A 20,537-nucleotide genomic window follows, 5' to 3' on the forward strand; every position below is an offset into this window, starting at 1 on the left:
CAGTGCATGGTTGGTGATGATTTGTCAAGAGAAAGTCCTACAGTTGTAGTGGTCCAAAGTGCAGTATAGAGCATCTGCCCATGTATGGAGGGACTGGACAGTGCAAAGTAGTTGTTAAGTCCAGTGTTATTGTGTACATTGCATGTCCATTATAATGCTACTGGTCTATTTGAAGATCCCTGAAGCTTTAGCTGTTACATGGTGCAGTGACCCTCTGGTTCATTTAATGCTAAGTCATCTTGTAAGCAGTTCATTGCTAGGGAACTCTGGAGGTGGTCTATGAACATGATTCAATGCCTCAGAGAGAGAACAAAAACAAGAAACGGCAGCATTGTACAACTGGCCATGTGTGATAAAGTGGACTTTAATTGACACTATGTCTGGGATTTTAACAGAACAGCCAAGTAGTTTTATTCAATAATCGTTAACCAGTACAACAAAATACAGGTGTGTAGTCTTGCAGTATGTCAGTGAATATGTAAAATAGCCACAAGTCACAGAAATATTTAGGTCCAATTATTAAACTGTTGATCTCTTGGTTGATTCCTGACACCTGAGTACTTCAGCTAAACAAAAATTGGAATTTAGGCTGACTTACCTTTAGAAATAAAAACTTCTTTAATATCAAAGTTTTTGTTTTAAAATAAAGTGTTTTTAAAATATAATATATCTTTATTTATATAGAGAACACAATCAACCAAAGGTCATTTTGTCCAAGAGGTCTTACATTTTCATTCTTCTGATAACCTGGGAGATGAAGAAAGAAACAGTTTAGTTGACAAATCTGAATACATTAATTTAAAATATTTTTAGAATCACCAGCACCAAACAGATATCCACACCAAACATTATTAACCCTTCAGATAAAGGCACAAAACCCTTCAGACAAAAACAAAGCTCAAGCTCAGACCTGTAGATGAACCATTCAGTGTCCTCCCTATAGGCAGACATAATACATGTCACCTCTTAAAGATCACATTGAACACATAGTGTATACAAAATGTGGCATTCCGGCTGGCTGTATGAAAGCAAGACCTACAAGTAGCCTTCACTGAAATTTTGTTAGTAAAATAAATTGCTTAAACTTTACTTCTAAATTTACATTTATAACACCACTCTTGGAGTATTAAAACAAAGTTTTTTACACTGATTTGAAAGATTACTGATTGTTCCCTGACAACACTGCATACTACAAATTATTTTCAAGAAAGGAACAGTACACTGAAAAAGCACCACCAAAGCAAAATCATAAAATGGGCACAAATACTGTGATGTAAATAATATATTTATATAAATAAGTACATAAGCAATTGCAAAAACAGTGGGTACGGAAAGTATTCAGAAGCCTTAAATTTTTCACTGTAATATTGCAGCCCTTTGCGAAAATCTGTTAAGTTGATTTTTCCTCATTAATGTACACACAGCACCCCATATTAACAGAAAATCACAGAATTGTTGACATTTTTGCAGAATTCTTAACAAAGAAACCCTTTGTTCAGTATTTAGTAGAAGCGCCATTTTGATCTAATACAGCCATGAGATGCGGCAATTTTTCACACCCAGATTCTGATTATAAACTTTGGTGGACAGCCATTTTTAGGTCTGTCCAGAAATGCTCTTTTTTCCTGTTAATATGTGGTGCTGTGTGAGCTTAAATAATTTTGTTATATTTCAGAAAATTTAGCAAATGTCTGAACTATCACAAAGAGCAAAATCTTTCTATTTTTACTTTCCGAGTAAAAATAGAAAGATTTTGCTCTTTGTGATAGTTCAGACATTTGCTAAATTTTCTGAAATATAACAAAATTATTTAAGCTCACACAGCACCACATATTAACAGGAAAAAAGAGCATTTCTGGACAGACCTAAAAATGGCTGTCCACCAAAGGCCAATTTGGTGCCTGATTTTAGACAGATTTAAAATCATATTCACAGCACTGTCATTGCTTACTGTGTTACACACCTTCTTGGCGCTGCTTGCAATTTTTGGGGACTTCAAACCATGTCGTGGAGACTTGCGGTTTGCAGAGGCGGCCTTGTAAGGGGACTGTGACACGAGAGGGCGAGGTGTGGCTGAAGGGGATTTACGGCCGCTAGACCGGATTTTATTCATCCCGCGTTGCAGGATGCTGCTCTTACTATTCCTCTTTGGTGTATTGCCAACACAGAACATGATTGACTGTCTCCGCTCAGCCTGTGGAATAGAACATAATATTAATCATGTTATCCTGTCCACAAAAATGATTTCAGTATTACTCAGCACAAAATATTCATACCCCAAAGGTGCTTCAACAAAACAACTTGTGGGTGTCGATACTTATGTATTAAATACAATACCTATTGTATTAAATATTTCTATATTTAATAAAATGTCTGAAAACTGGGCTATTTTGTGTAGATTGTTAAAAATGGATAGTCCCTGACAAAAGTAGTGTCGTAGAAACACCTGCTAATAACCTGACTTTTAATTAATAAATTGGTGTAACAAATCGCATATGAAAAGCTAAAACCCTACCAAATTATTCACTGAATGATGTCATACTTCTTTAGACGTATGTGATGGATCACCATCCTGCTGAAGAATTTGGCCTCTTTTATGGTTGGGAATAGAAAAGGTAGCTAAGATTACTTGGTATTTCAGACTATTGATGTTGACTTCCACCCTGCAGATCTCTCGCACACCCCCATACTGGATGTAACCACAGACCACCAAACTACACTGTTTTCTGGGTGAATCTCAGATCCATTCAGGCTCCATTAAATCTCCTGCTATATTTGCGGCGACTGTGGTGTAATTCAAGAGAAGATGCATCTGAAAAATCCACCTTCTGCCACTTTTCCAGCATCCATCCTTTTAGCAGGCTGTGGGCCTTGGCAAATGCCACACGGTTTTTCAATTGTCTTTTGTTTAGTGCTGGCTTCTGGGCACAGATTCGACCACGGAGGAATCCAACAAACTGTTCTGGTTGACACAGGAACTTCAGGTGATCAGGTCTCGTGGAGCTCTGCTGCAGTGGAAAATGGGCTGGTCTTGGATTTTCGAGCCGACAAACAGTCCTCTCGAGCAGTTGTCTTGCAGGGTCTGCCTGACTTGGGCTTGTCAAAAAATGTCTCCAGTCTATGTCTCAAATCTTTTTTCATCCTCTGTGCCACATCAGCAATGGATCTGGTCAAAAGCCTCTTGATAATCAACACTTTAGTCTCAGCATGAATCTTTGCAGACGTCTAGTTGCAGTTGATGTGAAGGTCTAGTGTACTGACTCTTTTTATACACACCTGAGACCTAATTGATCCATTATTAGTCACAGGTGAAGCTCATATGACAAGGCAAAAACACTTCAGTCTATGCAAAAATGGACTCAATGGGCTTTACGAAGCTTTGAACTAATATTTATTCCAGCAGATTCTTCACCACATCAGGATCTTGCGATTTACCTAGAACACTCACAGCTCTCTCCCCTGCAACCTTGGAGTAACAATAGACAACCAACCAATTCCTTCTCTACAATATCAGACAAACCAGTCCTTCTGTCAACACAGGCCACCCAGATACTGGTTTAGTCCTTAGTAATCTCACGACTGGATTACTGTAACTCCCTTCTAGATGGTCTACCTCTATGTACCATCCGACCTCTACAACAAATATAAAATGCAACTCGTATTCTCCAAGCCTCCAGTACTGCTCGCCTGGTCCCTCCATCTAAAAGGAAGACACTCATCTAGACTCTTCTCTGTCTTGGCCCCTTGGTGGTGGAAAGAACTTCCCTTTCAGGTCAAAACAGCTCAGTCACTGAGCACTTTCAAACGGCAGCTATTTTGCAGAATATTTAGATGAACTTCTTATTGTCTTACTTATGCAAGTAAGAAACAACAACAGAGTGAATAAAAAGATTGTATTCATAGATGGGGGTCCTAATGAACCAGAATTGATCACTTCATCGAAGGTAACATGAAAGCACATTGTAAGTCGCTCTGGATAAGATTTGGCATCTGCCAAATGCCTTAAATGTAAATGCTGTAAATGTAGGTGTGAATACTTAATGATGGCACTGATTAAAATTATAAATCTTAAAACCCCACAAATATTGGCACCACATCTGAAAAGAAAAAGATCCTCACTGGAGATGCAGGGGGTCTGTTCTGTGATCCAAGGCGGGCAGCATTCCGATCTTTAGGGGTCATGGGTCGTGGGAAGCAGGTGGCAACCTTCTTAGTCTGCAAGACAGAAATAAAGCAGCCATGGTGTTCAAAGCATGACTGAATACAATACCATTTCAGAGATTACTGACAAACATCTAACAACCTGTACATACTATATATATCCAATACCTCTGGGGTGTCTGGACCTTGTGCATTCCCTGCTTGGCGTTTCAAGGGTGGGTTCTTGTTCAAACTGCCACGGAGGGTTCGGGTGCTTGCAGTGTTGCTGTCGGTGCTGGTTTTTGGTTCTTCAAAGCCACAGTTAAAAGCAGAGCTAACATTCATCTGGGAAGATATAAGGGTGGAGTGACACCCTTGAGGGGCAGAGTATCCTGGTGCTAGCGACAGGCGATGGGATGCCACAGAGTTTAGGAGCTGCTCAGGCATCATGGAAGCACGGCGGATGGTCTCTTTAGGGTCTCCAGTCCGCAGATCATCATCAGTGATCAGGAATGAGGGGTTTCCAATGCTGGGCTGCATAAACAAGAGAACTCTTCAGTTTTGAGTGAAAACACACACACACACACACATACACACATACACACACACCCTGGACTCCAGTGGGTAGCTGCTCTTCAAGTGTGGAAGGCAGGCCTGGTTTCGTGTCTGAAGCTCAGCAATACGCATCCAGTCTTCAGCAGAATGCTCTGGCTCATTTTCCGCTCCTACGCAGAATGTGCTTGTAGCTGTTTAAAAAGCAACAAATGTCCATAAAATTGTAATCTAAATAGACACAGAGCAAGTACAAAACACGAAGACTCATGAAAAACAAAAACCATAAAACATGGCTACATTTTTCACCCAACTGAACTTACTGCGTGTGGGAAAATTGCTATGCACGTTGCTACGGCGGTAGCCTGGCAGACTGAGAAGCTGGTCACTAACAGAAATGCTAGGTTCAGTAAACAGCTCCTTGGAGATGGGATGACTGTGTTGCACACCAACAATGGGGCGTGAGTGAACAGAATTAAGACTGAAGAATTCCTCTCCTTCCTCAGAACACGCACCACGTGGCGTCTACAAAGAGGCACATGGGTTAAAATAGTGCTATGCAAAAGATAAACAATTTTTTTTGCTTTTATAAAAGGTCTTAGTTGTCCTCTAAGGCAATTCAACCTTGGTTCAGAATTAGAGCCACTTTTAGAAAGTCAAACAATTAATTAAATGAATTTTTTTCTGGAAAAACACTGACACAACTTCCTCTTTGCGTGAAGCATTGTGGTTTGTGAATGTGTTGATTGTTAATTCAATGAATGCCTGCTCACTTATATAGGCTGCTCTTCTCCTCTTTTCATTTGCATTTAAAGCTACACACACCAAAACTGCGCGTCCTAGGGAAATTGTTTCTCATTGAGTCTCAGTTGACTGAACTAAAAAGAAATACATTTGTGCTCATTTTTACATCCAGTCACTGAGCAACTGCAATGCTTCACACGTTTTCAAGCCATGGTGTTTGGTGGAGTTACTTTTTTTAGGGGAGGGGTGGAAAATTTTCTGGGCTGACAAAGCATGACAAAGGGGAGGTAACGTTTCCCCTTATGACTACATAAGGAGAGATATTCCAGATCAGACCATCTAAGGCACCACTCTCTAGACAGCGAAGCAGAATGGCCAACACTCTTTGCTCCTATTGCCATTTCTAGCCACTGCAGGACCATAGACAGGCCAATCCACATTCACATGTCAGGAAGAAGGAATTTAATCTTTAAAGTGGAAGCGTTTCAACAGAAGCTATAGATAAGTTTTAAAGTGCTAATCCAAAACAACTGCATTTATGTATATTGAGCTATCTATTCCTAGCATATGGTGGGTTGATTTAGCATGTGGCACCTTCGTCATGGTGATGTTGATGATCTGTGTTTTGCGGCGATGCTTTGTAGTCTTCTTTGTGGAGTCAAGTGCAAGGCCACCCAAAGAAGTAATGCTGCTTTCTAGTTCTCGATTGGTCTCGGTAGGGTGACTTCGACCCATTGGGGTGAAGTAGAGAGTCTCCAGTGATGTGCCTACTAGAGCACGTCGTTTTGCTGCCAAGCGTTCAGAACTGCGAACCAGTGGAGTGCTGGACTCTTCTGGCAGAGCTGACTGACTTCAGAATTAAAACAGGAAAAAAAAAAAAAAAAAAAAAAAAAAACAGATTTCAAATTCCATTACTACAGTTGATTGACCAGTACATCATTATCCAAGAACATATGGCCATATCTGAGATACCCGGGGTTGTTGAGGGAGTCATCAAGGCTGATGTTGAGACTGCCTGAGCTAGTGTCACTGCTTTTCTCCGGCAGGTGTAGATACACAGCCTCTCGCAGTCTCATTTGAGAACCTGCAGCCACATTTTGTTGCTGCCCATCTGCATGAGTCACCTGTGATGTTCACAGACCATTAGTCGTTGCAAAACTCTCAATGTTTATTGCAATATACTGTAGAAAAATACATAGAGTCCAGCATTGTATAAAAGCTGCTGTCATAGACTGTAACTACAGATAAATAGTGGTGCTAGATTCTTTGTAGAATTTGCCCAAACCTGGCTGACCTGTGTCTGCAGTGTGGAGACCTGTGTTGCAAGGCTTTTCTCCATGACTTTGGCCTGTTCCAGCTCCAAGACAAGCAGTTTACGTTCAGCCTTGAGGGCATCCACCTCCCTCTGACTGTTCTCCAATGAAGCTTGCAGACTACAGCTCTTCTCCTGGGCCTCAATCAGCTGCTGCTTCTTACCATTGTAGTGGGTCTTAGCCTTCTCCAACTGGAAAGGATTTATAAAACAGAACAAAATGCAAAATAATAAATACAAAGCAATAAAAGTAATCATATGAACAATAACAGAAGTTCTGTAATGGACATGCTCTGGAAAAGACTCACCTGAGCTTTATAATGTTCTACAACCTCAGTTTTCATGAGCAAATTATCATTCAACTCAGAATTCTTCTTCTCATGTTCCTCCAGCAGTTGCCTTAGAGAGAATAGTGAGGCCTGCTCCTCTGCTAGCTGTCTCTCCAGCTTTGTTCCCAACTCTTGGTAGGTATTGTTGCCCCGCTGCAGAGTCTTGTTCAGGGTAACTAATCTCTCCTTCTCCTTTTTGAGGAACTCCAACTCCTGATGGTGTGCTTTTTTATCTCGTTCTTGGTCCTGCTGGACCTCAGCCTGCACTCGCTGCAGGTCTTTCTTTTCCCTCTGAGCAATCTCCTCCTTCTGTTGGGACTGAGCCACAATCTCATTCAACTCTTTGCCGAGCGACTCAATAACCTCTTCTCGAACAGTAGCCTGCTGAGAGGAGCGGTCCAGCTTCTCTTGAAAATAAGCAAGTGAGGATTCAAGTTCTTTAGTCTTGGTTTGTGCAGCATTATTAGCAGCCTCATACAACTCTTTTTGTTTGGAAAGTTTTTCACAAAGGGAGTTAATTTCAGAAGCTCCCACAGAGACCATAGCTGAGAGCTGCTGCACTTGTGCTTGAAGGTCACAAGCTTCTTTCTCCAGGTTCTTTCTTTTTTCCTTATCAATTTTTTGCATCTTTGCTTGCTTCTCCTCACAAGCCTTAAGCTTGTCATGCAAGGTGTTCAGTTCAAATTCTCTAGCAGTGGCATGCGCAGAAGTCTCTTGGACTTTTGCATTGAGCTCATCAACTACTTTCTCTAGTTCTCTTCTTTGTGAATCACATTCTTGAGCACTGGCCCTGAAGGCTTCACTCTGTTTGAATTCATTCTGAAGTGAAGTCAGCTCAGACTCTCTGGTAGAAGCTAGTGCAGACAACTCAAGTATTTTAGCCTGAAGTAGAGCTGCTTCTGCCTCAAGTTGCTTACAATGAGTGTCTTTGGCGTCCTCGGCCCAAGCTCTTATTTCATCCCTCTTATTCATTTCAAGACTCAGAGATTGCAGCACTTCATCTTTTTCATGGACAACTGCCTGGAGGCGAGACACTTCTTTCTGAAGCTGATGCCTCTGTGCATCCTCAGTTTCCAAAATTCTAGCTAGCTGCTCTTTATGAACTTGCAACTCATTGTGAAGCTCCAATTCCCATGAGGAAGCAAGTGTTGAAGCCTCTTGGACCTTGGCTTTGAGGCAAGCAATTTCTTTGTCGAGTTCTTTTTTTTGACAGTCACTGGCATCATGCAGCGCAGTCAGCTGAGACTCTCTATCAGAGACTACAGAAACCATTTCTTGAATTTTAACCTTAAGGTCTGCTATTTTCATTTCAGTTTCTTTGTGTTGAGACTCTTGGGCCTCTTTAACCAATAAGCATGCTTGGTCCTTGCTTTGGATTTCTTTATGTAAAGAATATAGCTCATCCTCCTTTTGAGAGCAAAGTGCAGAGACCTGCTGGACTTGGGTCTGAAGTTTAGTGACTTCAATTTCCAGAGATTGTCTTTGAGATCGCTCTGCCTCTTCAGCCCTTAGCCTTGTGTTATCTTTCTCGATCATCTCATTCTGCAAAGTACTGAGCTGCTCTTCTTTCTGACAGCAAAGTGCACTGCCTTGATCAACCTGAGCCTGAAGGTGACTAATTTCAAGCTCAAGTTCTTTCTTCTGACTGTTCAAAGTTTCATGGGCACTCAGCCACATTTCTTCACGATCTTTTAATTCATCACGAAGGGTGCAAAGCTCAGATTCACGCACAGAGACAACTGAGGACATTTCTTGGAGCTTGGCTTTAAGATGGCAAATCTCCTCTCCATTTTGTCTTCTTTGATCGGCTTCTATTTCTTGTTCTCTGATCCTGAAAGCTTTGTGACCCTTGATTTCATCATAAAGGGAGTTTAGCAGAGACTCTTTTTCTGTAGTTGTTACTAATAGTTCTTTGACTTTGTCCTGAAGACCAGCAACCTCTTCTTCAAGCAGTTTCTTCTGACTTTCTTCTCTTGCCTGGGCATTTAGTATGAGCACCGTCTTGTGTTTAATTTCAGTATGCAATGAACTAAGTTCCTCATTCTTTTCAGAGCAAAGATTGGAAACCTTATTGACCTGAGCCTGTAGCTCAGCAACATTTTGTTCATGTTTTTGACACTGAGACTTTAAGGACTCCTGAGTCTTTGATTGTAGATGTTTCAACTTAAGAACTTCCTCATGGAGGGAACTCAGTTCTGATTCTTTGGCAGAGGCAAGTGAAGCTGCCACTTGAAGCTGCATTTGCAATTGGCTTAACTGGTTCTTTTGGTCTTTGATTAGGTACTCCATGTTCTCTTTGGCCTTCTCTGCCAGACCCAGCTTAACAAGAACTTTGTCCTTTTCCTGCAAAAGTAATTCCACTTGTATTTTCAGATCACCTAGCTCTCTTTGACTCTGCTCCTCAACCTGTCTTTTCTCATAAGATAAAGAATGTATTTCAGACCTCAGTCTTTCAATCTCATTTTCAGTAAGAATGGCCTGATTTTGTGCTTCTGTGAGTTTAGCTACAGCTTCTTGTCCTCCACACACAAGCTGCTCAGTGTAATTTTCAGCCATAAGCTTCTGCTCTTTAAGCTTATGAAGTTCTTGACTCAAAGTCTCAAACTCAGTCAGCATTTTCTGGATTTGTTCATTCATCTGTGCAATCTCCTTGGTTTTGGTTGCAATTTCCAGCGCACATTTACCCTGCTCAGCCTGCATGCTGCTCTGCAGCACCAGCATGGACTCCTCCAGATCAGACACCTGAGACTTGAGGGTAAGATTTTCTTTCATTATCTCCTTCTGATTGGCCAGCTTCAGCTCATACTCAATCAGGGAGGTTTTTGAGCTCTCCAGCTCTGTCTGAACAGTAGACAGCATATCCATATGGAGGGTCAGTTTTGACTCACTTGCATCCTGAATGGTCTGACATTGGATGTGGAGTTGTTTGTTTGAGGCCTCCAGAGAAACCACTTTTGTCTCCAAATTGCTCCTCTCTACCAAGAGATCAGCAGAGACTGTCTTCTCAGTCAGGAGTTGCGTCTCTAGATGCTGCAACCTGGCAGAATTGGCTTGCAGGGCCTCAGTCTGCACAGTAACCATGGCCCTCAACTTTTCTGACTCCTGCTCCAGAGCCTCCCTCTTCACACGCAGGTCACTAATGCTTTGTTGCAGATCATCAACTACAGTCTTCAGACACAGAGTCTCTTTCTCATAGGACACACGCTGCTCCACAAGCTGGGACTCGACAGTTGATTTCTGACTCTTAAGAAGTGAGACAAGCTTTTGAAGCTGAGAATGTTGGCAGCCGAGATCTGCCAACTCCTGCTTCAGCTGCTCCCACTGCAGGACATGAAATAAAATGGCATCAATGACATTCTTTAACTAAAACCTGAATTCCAGAAAAGTTGGAACATTCCTTAACTTTGACTAAAATGAAACATTAAACAGAACAAAACAAAACAAATACATGACCCATTATTCAACACATAAATAGTGTGTTTAAAATAGGAAGGAAATCATGCAAAAAGGAAGCTGTATTTAAGCATGGTCCAGAAGCACTAGACCAAGACTTGGGTATAAAGGGGAAAAACTTTCTTCGGTCAGACCAGTCCAAATTTAACATTCTTGTTGGTAATCATGGACAATGTGCTACAGGCTAAATATGAGGGAGACCTATCAGCATGTTATCAGGTTAAAAAGGTATATAAAGGTCTTAGAGCAACATATGCTCACCTCTAGACAACGTCCTTCTTAGGGAAGACCTTGTGTGTTTCATCAGGAAAATGCTAAACCACATAATGCAGCATCAACAGCATGATTTTCAATAGTCTGGGTGCTTAATTCCAGCAGCTCACAAGAGAAAAGAGGAGGAGACACTGCGCCATGGTAAACATGCCCTTGTCCCAACTACTTTGAGATTTGAAAAAAAATTAAAAGAGCTAATTTTGTGCACAAAATTGGAAAATTTCTCAATTTAAACATTTGTTTTTTTGTGAATAAAATATTGACTCATGTGATTCAAGTGTTTAAGCATTTCGTAAACATAAGCACAAACCACACATACAACATTCACACGCAAACAGCTTTTAAAAGTGATAATGTATTTTAATATTTTTTTCCCCCAGTATTGAAGGTCAGAGCCCACAAAAACAAAATTGAACCTGTAGTCCATTTTCTCGCTGTTTTCCTATTAAAACCTCAGACTAACCTCCATGATAGGCCCCATGACCTCCCCCTCCTGCAATGGCTCAGCCTGGGCCTTCTTCAGTTCCTCCTCCAATGCAGAGACCTTTTCCATTAGGATCTGAACCTGCTCACTCAAATACTCCTGCATATGTAGAAGAGAACATGGTAAGCACATAACTTAGACATTTTCATAATCAAAACCAAAGCATCTGGCAGAAAACCAAACTAATAAATTGAAATTCTGAACATTGGTACATATTGTAAGTTACCTTCTGTGAGATTGCATCTCTGAGCTCTGCGTCTAATTCCCCTCTGCAGCGGATCCACTCCTCCTGCGAGTTTGTCTGTTCCTCTCCCAGCTTGGCCACCTCCTCCTCCGCACGAGTCAGGGACGACAAGATGTGCCGCACCTAGTAAGGAAAGCTGGGCTATGAAGTGAGTACAGCTCAAACAGCTCAGGCTGTTACAACTAATGTATGCTTACTGTTAACAGAGCTAAAGTCTGAATTTCCTCATCCTGAGGGTCACAGGATTAACAGCAGGGGCTGTTAATGCCTGGTGCAAACTAGAGGTTTTTCCAGGCTTAATCATTTAAAAGGCATTAGAAGCCCAGATCTAAGCACATTGGTTCTAGAAATGCAGGACCACATATTTACTCTACACTGGGACCTTCAAGCCTTAATGCTTAATTCCAGTTTTGTGTGCAGATAAACTTTTTATGACTGATGTGGTAACTTACATCTTCACAGAACTGTCAGCAACAACAGAGAGTGATAAAAAGAATCATGCATGATTGTCTTCAGCTATTACTTACCCATAGAGTGGGTTCCGCTTAAAGAGTTGAGAGTCAACAGGAATTCTGGCAGACCTTACCCGTTCAGAAAGAGTGCCATTGTTCTCAGTCAGTTCATCCATCTTCCTCTCCATCTGAGTGTTGTAAGTCTTCAGGTCCTGGCTTTGTTTGAGGACCTCATGCAAACGGTTTAGGAGACTGCAGAACACAGAGAAACTTTTGTGACTGAGATACATTACTATTTACTAAATCTACAAATGTTCAATCTTTCAGGCTGTAAAATACTGTATAGCATGTTCTGCTTGTCAAATCTGTTATAGCCTTTCAATCAAATTAAGCATAATTTTGAACAATCTGAAAATCGATAGGTTACTATCACTCCTTCTGAACCTACCACTAGCACCCCCGACATAAGAATAGGATTATTAAATGTTAGATCCCTTACACCTAAAACGCTCATTGTCAATGAAATTATTACAGATCAGGGGTTCGATGTACTGTGCCTGACCGAAACTTGGTTAAAACAAAATGAATTTGTAGCATTGAACGAGTCTAGTCCTCCTGGATACAGCTATGTACACCAACCTCCCTTAACTGGAAGAGGACTGGCGTCGCAGTAATTTATAATGATAACCTCGGTATTACTCATAAACCCGGATAAGGATTTAACTCTTGAGATTCTACATACCAATATAACTCATGTAGTCTCACAAAATAAAAATCCTAAATTCATTCCATTGATTATTATTTATAGACCCCCTGGACCCTATTCTGAGTTTCTTAGTGAATTTACAGATTTTGTCTCCAATTTAGTTGTATCTGTGGATAAAGCCCTAATTGTCGGCAACTTTAACATCCACTGTGATAAATTAGAAGACTCACTAAGAAAAGAATTCCTGTCTTTATTAGACTCAGTTGGAGTTAACCAACATATAACAGGACCTACTCATGAAGGTGGTCACACGCTCGATCTTGTATTGACCTTCAGTCTTCCGCAATCTGAAATGATCTCAGATCATTTCCTCATCGCTTTTAAAATATGTCTCTGACACAACAAACTCAATCCCCCTCGTTATAGAGACAAAGGGACAATTACATCAAGTACGGCACAGAGGTTTATTAATACCTTACCAGATTTATCAACGCTAATAAACTCACCGTCAGACCCCGCTGAACTCGACCAAGCGACCAAATGTCTAGAATTAACACTGCGTAGTACGTTAGATATAGTCGCTCCCCTCAAAAGGAAGATAGTAAGAGATAAACTTAATTCCTTAGTATAATGATCACACACGCTCGCTTAAGAAGACCGCACGGAAATTAGAATGCAAATGGCGTCAAAGTAAATTAAACATATTCCGAATAGCTTGGAAGGAGAGCCTACTTAACTATAAGAAGGCTCTTAGCATGGCTCGATCAACGTTAATAGACAAAAAAAAACAAAAATAATCCCGGATTCCTGTTTAAAACAATAGCCAAACTAAACTAATAAGACAGAAACGGATAAGACCACTCAATATCATCATAGTAGGGATGATTTTATGAATTTATTTAATACTAAAATTGTTGCGAATAGAGAGAAGATTAAAAGCACAACAAATAGCTCCGTCGATATTTCCATGGAAAATCTTCTAATAGACGACCACCGATTAGAACGATTCAACCTTATTAAAGAGCATGAATTAATTAAATTAATCTCGTCGTCAAATCAATGTACTTGCGCTTTGGATCCGATTACAACAAGGTTCCTTAAGCAAATAGCACCCGATATTATAAATTCTAATTGTTCAATTTTGTTCAAAATTGTTAACTCGTCGCTTAGCACCAGCCACATACAAAGTTCGTTCAAGGTAGCAGTCATTAGACCCCTGATTAAAAAGCCGGATCTTGATCGAAGTCAGCTTTCAAATTATAGACCGATATCAAACCTTCCGTTTATATCAAAAATCTTGGAAAAAGTCATAGCCCAGCAGCTGAGCGCATACCTAGACTGTAACAATATCCATGAAGTATATCAATCGGGATTTAGACCTCATCATAGCACTGAGCCAGCGCTGGTTAAAGTGGTTAATGACCTGCTGTTGGCCTCTGATCAGGGACGCATCTCGCTGCTTGTCCTGCTTGATCTGAGTGCAGCGTTTGACACTATCGATCACGCTATTCTCCTTGCCAGGTTAGAGAATGTTATTGGGATTAAGGGAACAGCCCTTGAATGGTTCAGATCATATTTGACCAACCGATATCAGTTTGTGGACATCAATGGTGTTTCGTCTTCACATAGTAAAGTAGAGTTTGGTGTTCCACAAGGTTCTGTCCTAGGCCCGATACTTTTTTCTCTATACATGTTACCTTTAGGTGACGTCATCCGCAAACACGGTATTAGCTTTCACTGCTATGCTGACGACACACAGCTGTATCAGTCAGCAATGCCAGATCAGAGGCAGCAGCTCAACAAAATAGAGAATTGTCTGAAGGACATTAGACATTGGATGCTCACCAACTTTCTCCTGTTAAACCCTGACAAGACAGAAGCGCTTGTACTTGGGCCTCAAGCAGCCAGGCATAAGCTGGCTGACTACACAATAACCCTGGATAGCCTTTCTATCTCACCGAGTATTGAAGTGAAGGATCTAGGTGTCATCATTGATGCAGGTCTCTCATTCAATTCGCACGTAGATAATGTCACTAGGATAGCATTCTTTCACCTTACAATATTAGATTACTGCAATGCATTACTGTCTGGATGCTCTAGTAGGTGCATGAGTAAACTCCAGTTAGTACAGAATGCTGCAGCCAGAGTTCTAACTAGAACTAGGAAATTTGACCACATCACCCCAGTCTTACAATCACTGCACTGGTTACCCATCAAATTTAGGATTGACTACAAAATCCTACTTTTGACCTATAAAGCTCTAAATGGTCTCGCCCCGCAATACCTGAGTGAACGTTTGGTTCTTTACGAACCGCCACGCCCCCTTCGATCAATGGGTGCGGGGTCACTACTGGTACCAAAGGTGCAGAAGGTCACAGCTGGGAGCAGATTCTTCTCCTATAGAGCACCGCAGTTGTGGAACAGCTTGCCTGTCAGTGTCCGGGATTCAGACACAGTCTCAGTGTTTAAATCCAATCTCAAAACCTGTTTTCTCTGGCTTTTTGTTAAAATCCTAGACCCTCATTTAACTTCACTTTGACGCAGTGTCAATTATAAAGTCCAGTTTATCACAGAGTTCCCCTGTTAGACACAGACAAAGTTAAATTCACCCTAGTTAGGCTGTCCTAGTTAGGGTACCGGGCCACTGTAGCACCAATATACCACTATAATCACATATTTCAGTATCGGTCGTACAGTGCAACCGTCTGCCGCTGCTTCTGTTTGTTTTTTTCCAAGACATGGAATCAAGCACCCAGACTACTGGCAGACCCCAGTGAGGAGACCAGCAAATAAATCCTGGTTCCTGACAACTGCTAAACAAGGACATACCATGAAAGAAACCAAAGGGTCACCACAGCCACCACCACCGTTACAACTACAGCTTCAGGTATCTTCAAATGGACCAGTAACATCATTGTGGACACATAATCTAGACCATGACACTGACTACATCCTGGACTCCTCCAACCCTACAACTGTAGGACTTATTATTATTATTATATCATCCCCATCCCTGCACTAACACCATTTGCAGGCTCACTCTACCCTGGAAGGGGGTCCCTCTCTGTATCACTCCTTCCCAAGGTTTCTTCCTTTCTTTTTTTCTCTCTCCTAGAGTTTTTTGTGTGTGTGCAGAAGGGTCAAGTGTGGGGGGTGTCAACTGTAGGGCCTGTCAAAGCCCATTGAGACATATTGTATGTGATTTTGGGCTATATAAGAAATAAATGTTGTTGTTGTTGTTATGGTAACCCCAATTCTCTGAGGCAGATTACAAAGACCTCACTATGGGACATGCCTTCAGACTTGACCAGAAAATGCTGCACACATCTGGTCACTCATTCCAAAAAACAGCTCTTCCTTGCAAAAATTCAAGAACGGCACTGTGATAGCAAACTGGAAGGCTCGAAAACACAAAGACACAATGCATTCCTAGAGTCATTCCCAGGACTGCACAAGCTTACAATCTTACAATCTACTTTGCGAGAATTCTGTTGTTGTTAATAAGTAATCACTGAGTGAGTGAGGCTGCTCCAGCACTGGGTTTTCACACCTACAAAGACAACAAAAAGATTCTACAGCAGTGCCTGCAGGCCACCACATGGTCAGCGCCTGCTTAGTGACATGGAAGATCCTTGGAGTCCTCCATCAAATAATCACAGGTGAGTATGAACTAAAGGCTGGTAAGCCAAAAAGGACAACAGGCTAGATGCTAATTGTATGCTGGTTAGCGAAATTAATACACATAAATGAGTGATCACTGTGGACTCGAGTCAAAGCTCTAGATTTGAAGAATGAGGGGCAGGATGTATGCAACAGGGCTTATTACGAAGAGACCAGGGCCTAAGTGAAGTCATAAATGGGCTTCAGTGAATAACCACACAAGGCCCAGGTCCCTTAGCAAGATGTCGTGTAAGAACAACAAAAGAGAACTAAATTAATTTAACTTCAGGGTCAAGAAAAGGGACTGCACATGTTCCCACTTTTCATTCTTATCCTGCAGTTCGACCAGGGCTGCTTTGTGTTCCCTCTCCTGATCACCCTGGTCCCTTAGCAACTTCTGTATCCGGTGATGAAGCTGAGACACCTTGCTCTCTGTGTGAGGAGAGAGAGGAAAAAATATTTTTATTTATATATTTATTGTGAGAATTCATAATGTATAATAATTTTAGCAGTTGCCAGTATCACAGAATTTGGTTGAACACAAACCTCTTTGTGAACCTGGTTTCATGTTGATAGCCAATACTGGAATTATGGTGTCATGTGTATTGATGTTAGTGAAAATTCACTTTTTAGTTGATTAAAGATGTGGTTGGTGAGATGATATAAAATAAACAAAATATGTAAAAAGGTTGGAGGAAATTTGCTCCTCTCTGCCTTATTAAATATTAAATACATATTACCCATTTATATTATAAAATAGTTTTTGCTCACAAAAACACAAATTACAGCAGACGTATTATTTACATAAAATAAGACAGCTATTGCCCTGGTACCTGTCTCCTGTAGAGTTGCTATGCGCTGTGAGAGTTCTCTTTCCAGTTCATCTCTAGTCTCAGCCTCCTGAGCCAGCTGACTGCGGAGACGGCGCAGCTGGAACTGGGGTGTGTTCATCAGATCCTGCATGGGAGAGCTTCAGCAACACAGACAAACAATGGTTCAAATTATTGGGATGCAGGGCACCTCCAAAAAACATATAATTCTAATTCTACCTGCTGGTGTTAGGCATGTCATACTACTTGACTAATCAGCAAGAGCTAAAGATCTCATGTCAGATGTGATGTGGTACCTGACAGAGCTAGATGCGACCGTGTTGAGTTCCAAAAACTGAACAGCTGGGCGCTGTTTACAATCCCGCACAGGAGACCAATCATCACTTAAAGAGGAATAGCTGGTAGAGGGCATGTTGAACATTGCTGGAGAGAGAAACACAGAAAATGACAACCTATAAAGCAGCATTTAGTTTGACTATACACTGCCAATCTTAGGTACACACACTTACACTTCCGAGTCAGAAAGCTCTCCAGGTTATCGCTAAGGTATCTGTTTGACTCATTTTCCATAACAAAGCGGAACATGCACACCAGGTCCAGCTGCGGGAGAATGGTGGATGGTGTCATTCAACATAGGGTTATAAACAGACAGAAAGAAAAACAAAATATGTGTGAGAGCCTGTTCCTACCTCTGCCTTGTACTCCAACTTGTTCATTGGTATCAGGTCATTCATGACACCATGGTGACAGAGCAACAACACCACCTACAGGAAGACAGATTACACTCACAAACTCCTCTGAATGCCTTGGTACAAAGATGTTACTATTGAAAGCACTAATCTCATGACCTATGCTTTTTAGAAAAAGGCCAATTGATAATTAAATTTACATCAAATGCTGTCCATATATACATGTTTTTAATAACACCACAATTTTGCAAACTTAAATTGTTTAACAGACAATCAGCATGGCTATTTTGAAACCATTTTGCAAACCTTTGCAAGTTCTACATCTAGGTTTTTCCCTTCCAGAATGTTCTGCCAAGAGATGAGGACTCCACATTCACCAGTGTAGTGACAGTCTTCTGCAAAAAAAGACATAATATGTGTATAGCTATATAGTTCACTCTTCAATATAGTAAAAATAAAATAAAAATGAAATAAATTATAAAGTCCAGGAAGCTAGGGCTGCAGCTACAGAAATAAATGAACCAAAATCTATTTTATACAAAGAAAATAGTTTAATTAAGAGAATAAGATTGTTTTATTGCATACATCCTTTGCAAATACTGGCATCATGTGTATGATTACTACAGCATTGCACTATATGGCATATAAAGTTGAAAGAATTAATTTATTGTGAGCTCATGGTTTAGGTACAAATTATAGAACAAGCAGCAGCAAAACATGTTGCATATCTAAATCTGAATTGTGTGCAGCTCATACTCTCCAGGAAGGCAGACACTGCATTCAGACGCTCCGTAGCAGACTCATACTCCCTTGACAGCACATCCTGTCCTCTCCTAGTGTTTAAAAAGATGACACCAATCAGTTTGGTCTATCTGGAATGTGCTAAACAGAAGAATCTGCATTGCATTATACTCACAGTTTGTCAACAAATTTCAACAAAAAGCAGCCATCAGCCAGCTGGTATATTCGCTCTAGAGGTTGGTCCAAACCAATGCTGTTAACCTAGTCATTTAAAAAAATAAATACATTTTTTTTTTAAGTGTTATATGAGAAACACACTCAAATAAGATGTTACAATCACATTATTTTTTTCTTGTTTTACCTGTGTTTACCCTATATATCATATTCTAGTTTGTAAACCAGATTAAACTGATTTGAAAATTAAAAAAAAACACCTTACCATTGCCAACAGGGCAATTTCTTTCTGGGAGTTTAGAGCCATAACTGGAAAGTGGGATGTGGCTGTATTGATGGGAACCTGAAATAATGAAGAATTAAAAATTGAAAATCTTATTAAACGTTGTGTCTAAACCTGTAAAGCTGTGGCACAATCAGCAATGTTGACATGTATTAGAATGAAGACTGTACAGCGGAAGGTTGAATTCGATAACTCTTGAGAATAATAAATAAAAATATTTGCCCCTGTTTATGTAGCATTGCATGTTTTTGACGATCAACTAAACCACACCCACTTGAACGTTGACCTGTCGTGATTCTCCTTACTCGATCAATTTTGTTTGGTTCCATCTGGTATTCCAGATGTTTACCTCCACATTTTTAATCAGACATTTTTTCGTTAACATGAATTAAAGATCTGAGCGTTTATTTATTTATTTTTACCACAGAACGCGCTTAATGGCAATAAAAGTGAGTAAACAGGATGACAAACAGCACCCACTGTAGTTAGAGCCTATAGACACTTTAAAAATGTATAAGACTTGCATATCGTCCGCTAATGTTACTGTTACTGTTTTTGTATTTAATGTTACTTGTATGGGTCAGAGAGTAACGTAATTTCAATTCTCTGCATGTCCTGTACATGTGGTAGAATTGACAATAAAGCTGACTTGACTTGACATGACTAATATTACATGAACAATACATCCTGCAATAAAAGCTTTCACACACAGTCACCTATGAGAGTTGAAATAAAAGGTCAATTTATCAAACTCTGGACGTCTCGCAATGGTTATTACTTGAACAAATCGCTTCAGTAAATAGCAAACAGCGCACGTATCCATGTTCATTTCAGAATGCGCTGCAAATTTATTGATTTATTTATAGTGTTCTGTGCTTTCAGACTTTAAGAGTTCTTAGATCAGTAGCAACAGCAGTTCCCCAACGTTACAAAATCTGTGTTGGAGTATTCTATTCCATTGAACTGCCGTGTGCCTCATAACGTTTTACGTTAATCAATCATGCTGATTATATTATCTAGCATTTACCCTTCCGCACAACAGGTAGTCTTTAAAACGTTACACATATTAAATACATTGCTCTTTATGTGATCCACGGAATCCAAGACTTACCTGTTAAATATCACTTAAAAACGAATTCCCAGGAAGAATAAATCGTAATAGAATTTTCATGTCCATTCGACACGACAAAAGACAAGTTTTCAAAAGTCGGCGCTGGTAAAACAGCGTTCTCATTGGTCAATACAAATCTCCTCTGTTGTTCGTTTTCATTGGTTCATTTATCTAGGAAGTGACGTACATGGTCATACGGTGAGGGTTTATAAATTTCTACATTTAGTTAAATGTTTTTATAAAATTACTAAACACATTTAAGAATCGATTTCAACACAAACACATACCTCTGGGAAATATTTTATGAATTAATTACTTTTCATTCGAATGCAGAAAATAATTATCTGCGCGTAAAAGACT

At 40.4% G+C, this 20,537-nt stretch overlaps 1 protein-coding gene across 1 annotated transcript; it reads right to left on the reverse strand.

The window, feature by feature from the left end:
• Nucleotides 1-358: 358 nt before the first annotated feature.
• numa1 (nuclear mitotic apparatus protein 1) lies at nt 359-20,265 on the reverse strand. Its single transcript, XM_028962779.1, has 23 exons — nt 20,178-20,265; nt 19,049-19,126; nt 18,785-18,870; nt 18,625-18,701; nt 18,175-18,263; nt 17,869-17,943; nt 17,689-17,779; nt 17,476-17,602; nt 17,183-17,319; nt 16,670-16,781; nt 12,118-12,235; nt 11,514-11,654; nt 11,267-11,386; nt 7,057-10,398; nt 6,731-6,940; nt 6,409-6,560; nt 6,031-6,286; nt 5,016-5,217; nt 4,750-4,886; nt 4,330-4,674; nt 4,120-4,215; nt 1,964-2,194; nt 359-747 (listed from the first exon to the last, which is right to left on the reverse strand). The coding sequence occupies exons 2-23, from the start codon at nt 19,088-19,090 to the stop codon at nt 724-726; spliced, it is 6,210 nt and encodes a 2,069-aa protein (XP_028818612.1). The 5' UTR covers nt 19,091-19,126; nt 20,178-20,265; the 3' UTR covers nt 359-723.
• Nucleotides 20,266-20,537: the final 272 nt, after the last annotated feature.

Source organism: Denticeps clupeoides, chromosome 19 (assembly GCF_900700375.1).
Source record: "Denticeps clupeoides chromosome 19, fDenClu1.1, whole genome shotgun sequence".
Classification (NCBI taxonomy): Eukaryota; Metazoa; Chordata; class Actinopteri; order Clupeiformes; family Denticipitidae; genus Denticeps; species Denticeps clupeoides.

What these genes read in the sequence shown, in the direction of transcription:
- numa1 (XM_028962779.1), bottom strand. Translation starts at nt 19,090, where the DNA reads ATGGCTCTAAACTCCCAGAAAGAAATTGCCCTGTTGGCAATG. An exon ending in AAGGTCCAGACACCCCAGAG is followed by an intron (nt 4,216 to 4,329) that starts GTATTGGATATA and finishes TCTGTCTTGCAG; the next exon opens with ACTAAGAAGGTTGCCACCTG. An exon ending in TTGCAAGCAGCGCCAAGAAG is followed by an intron (nt 748 to 1,963) that starts GTGTGTAACACA and finishes TTCATCTCCCAG; the next exon opens with GTTATCAGAAGAATGAAAAT.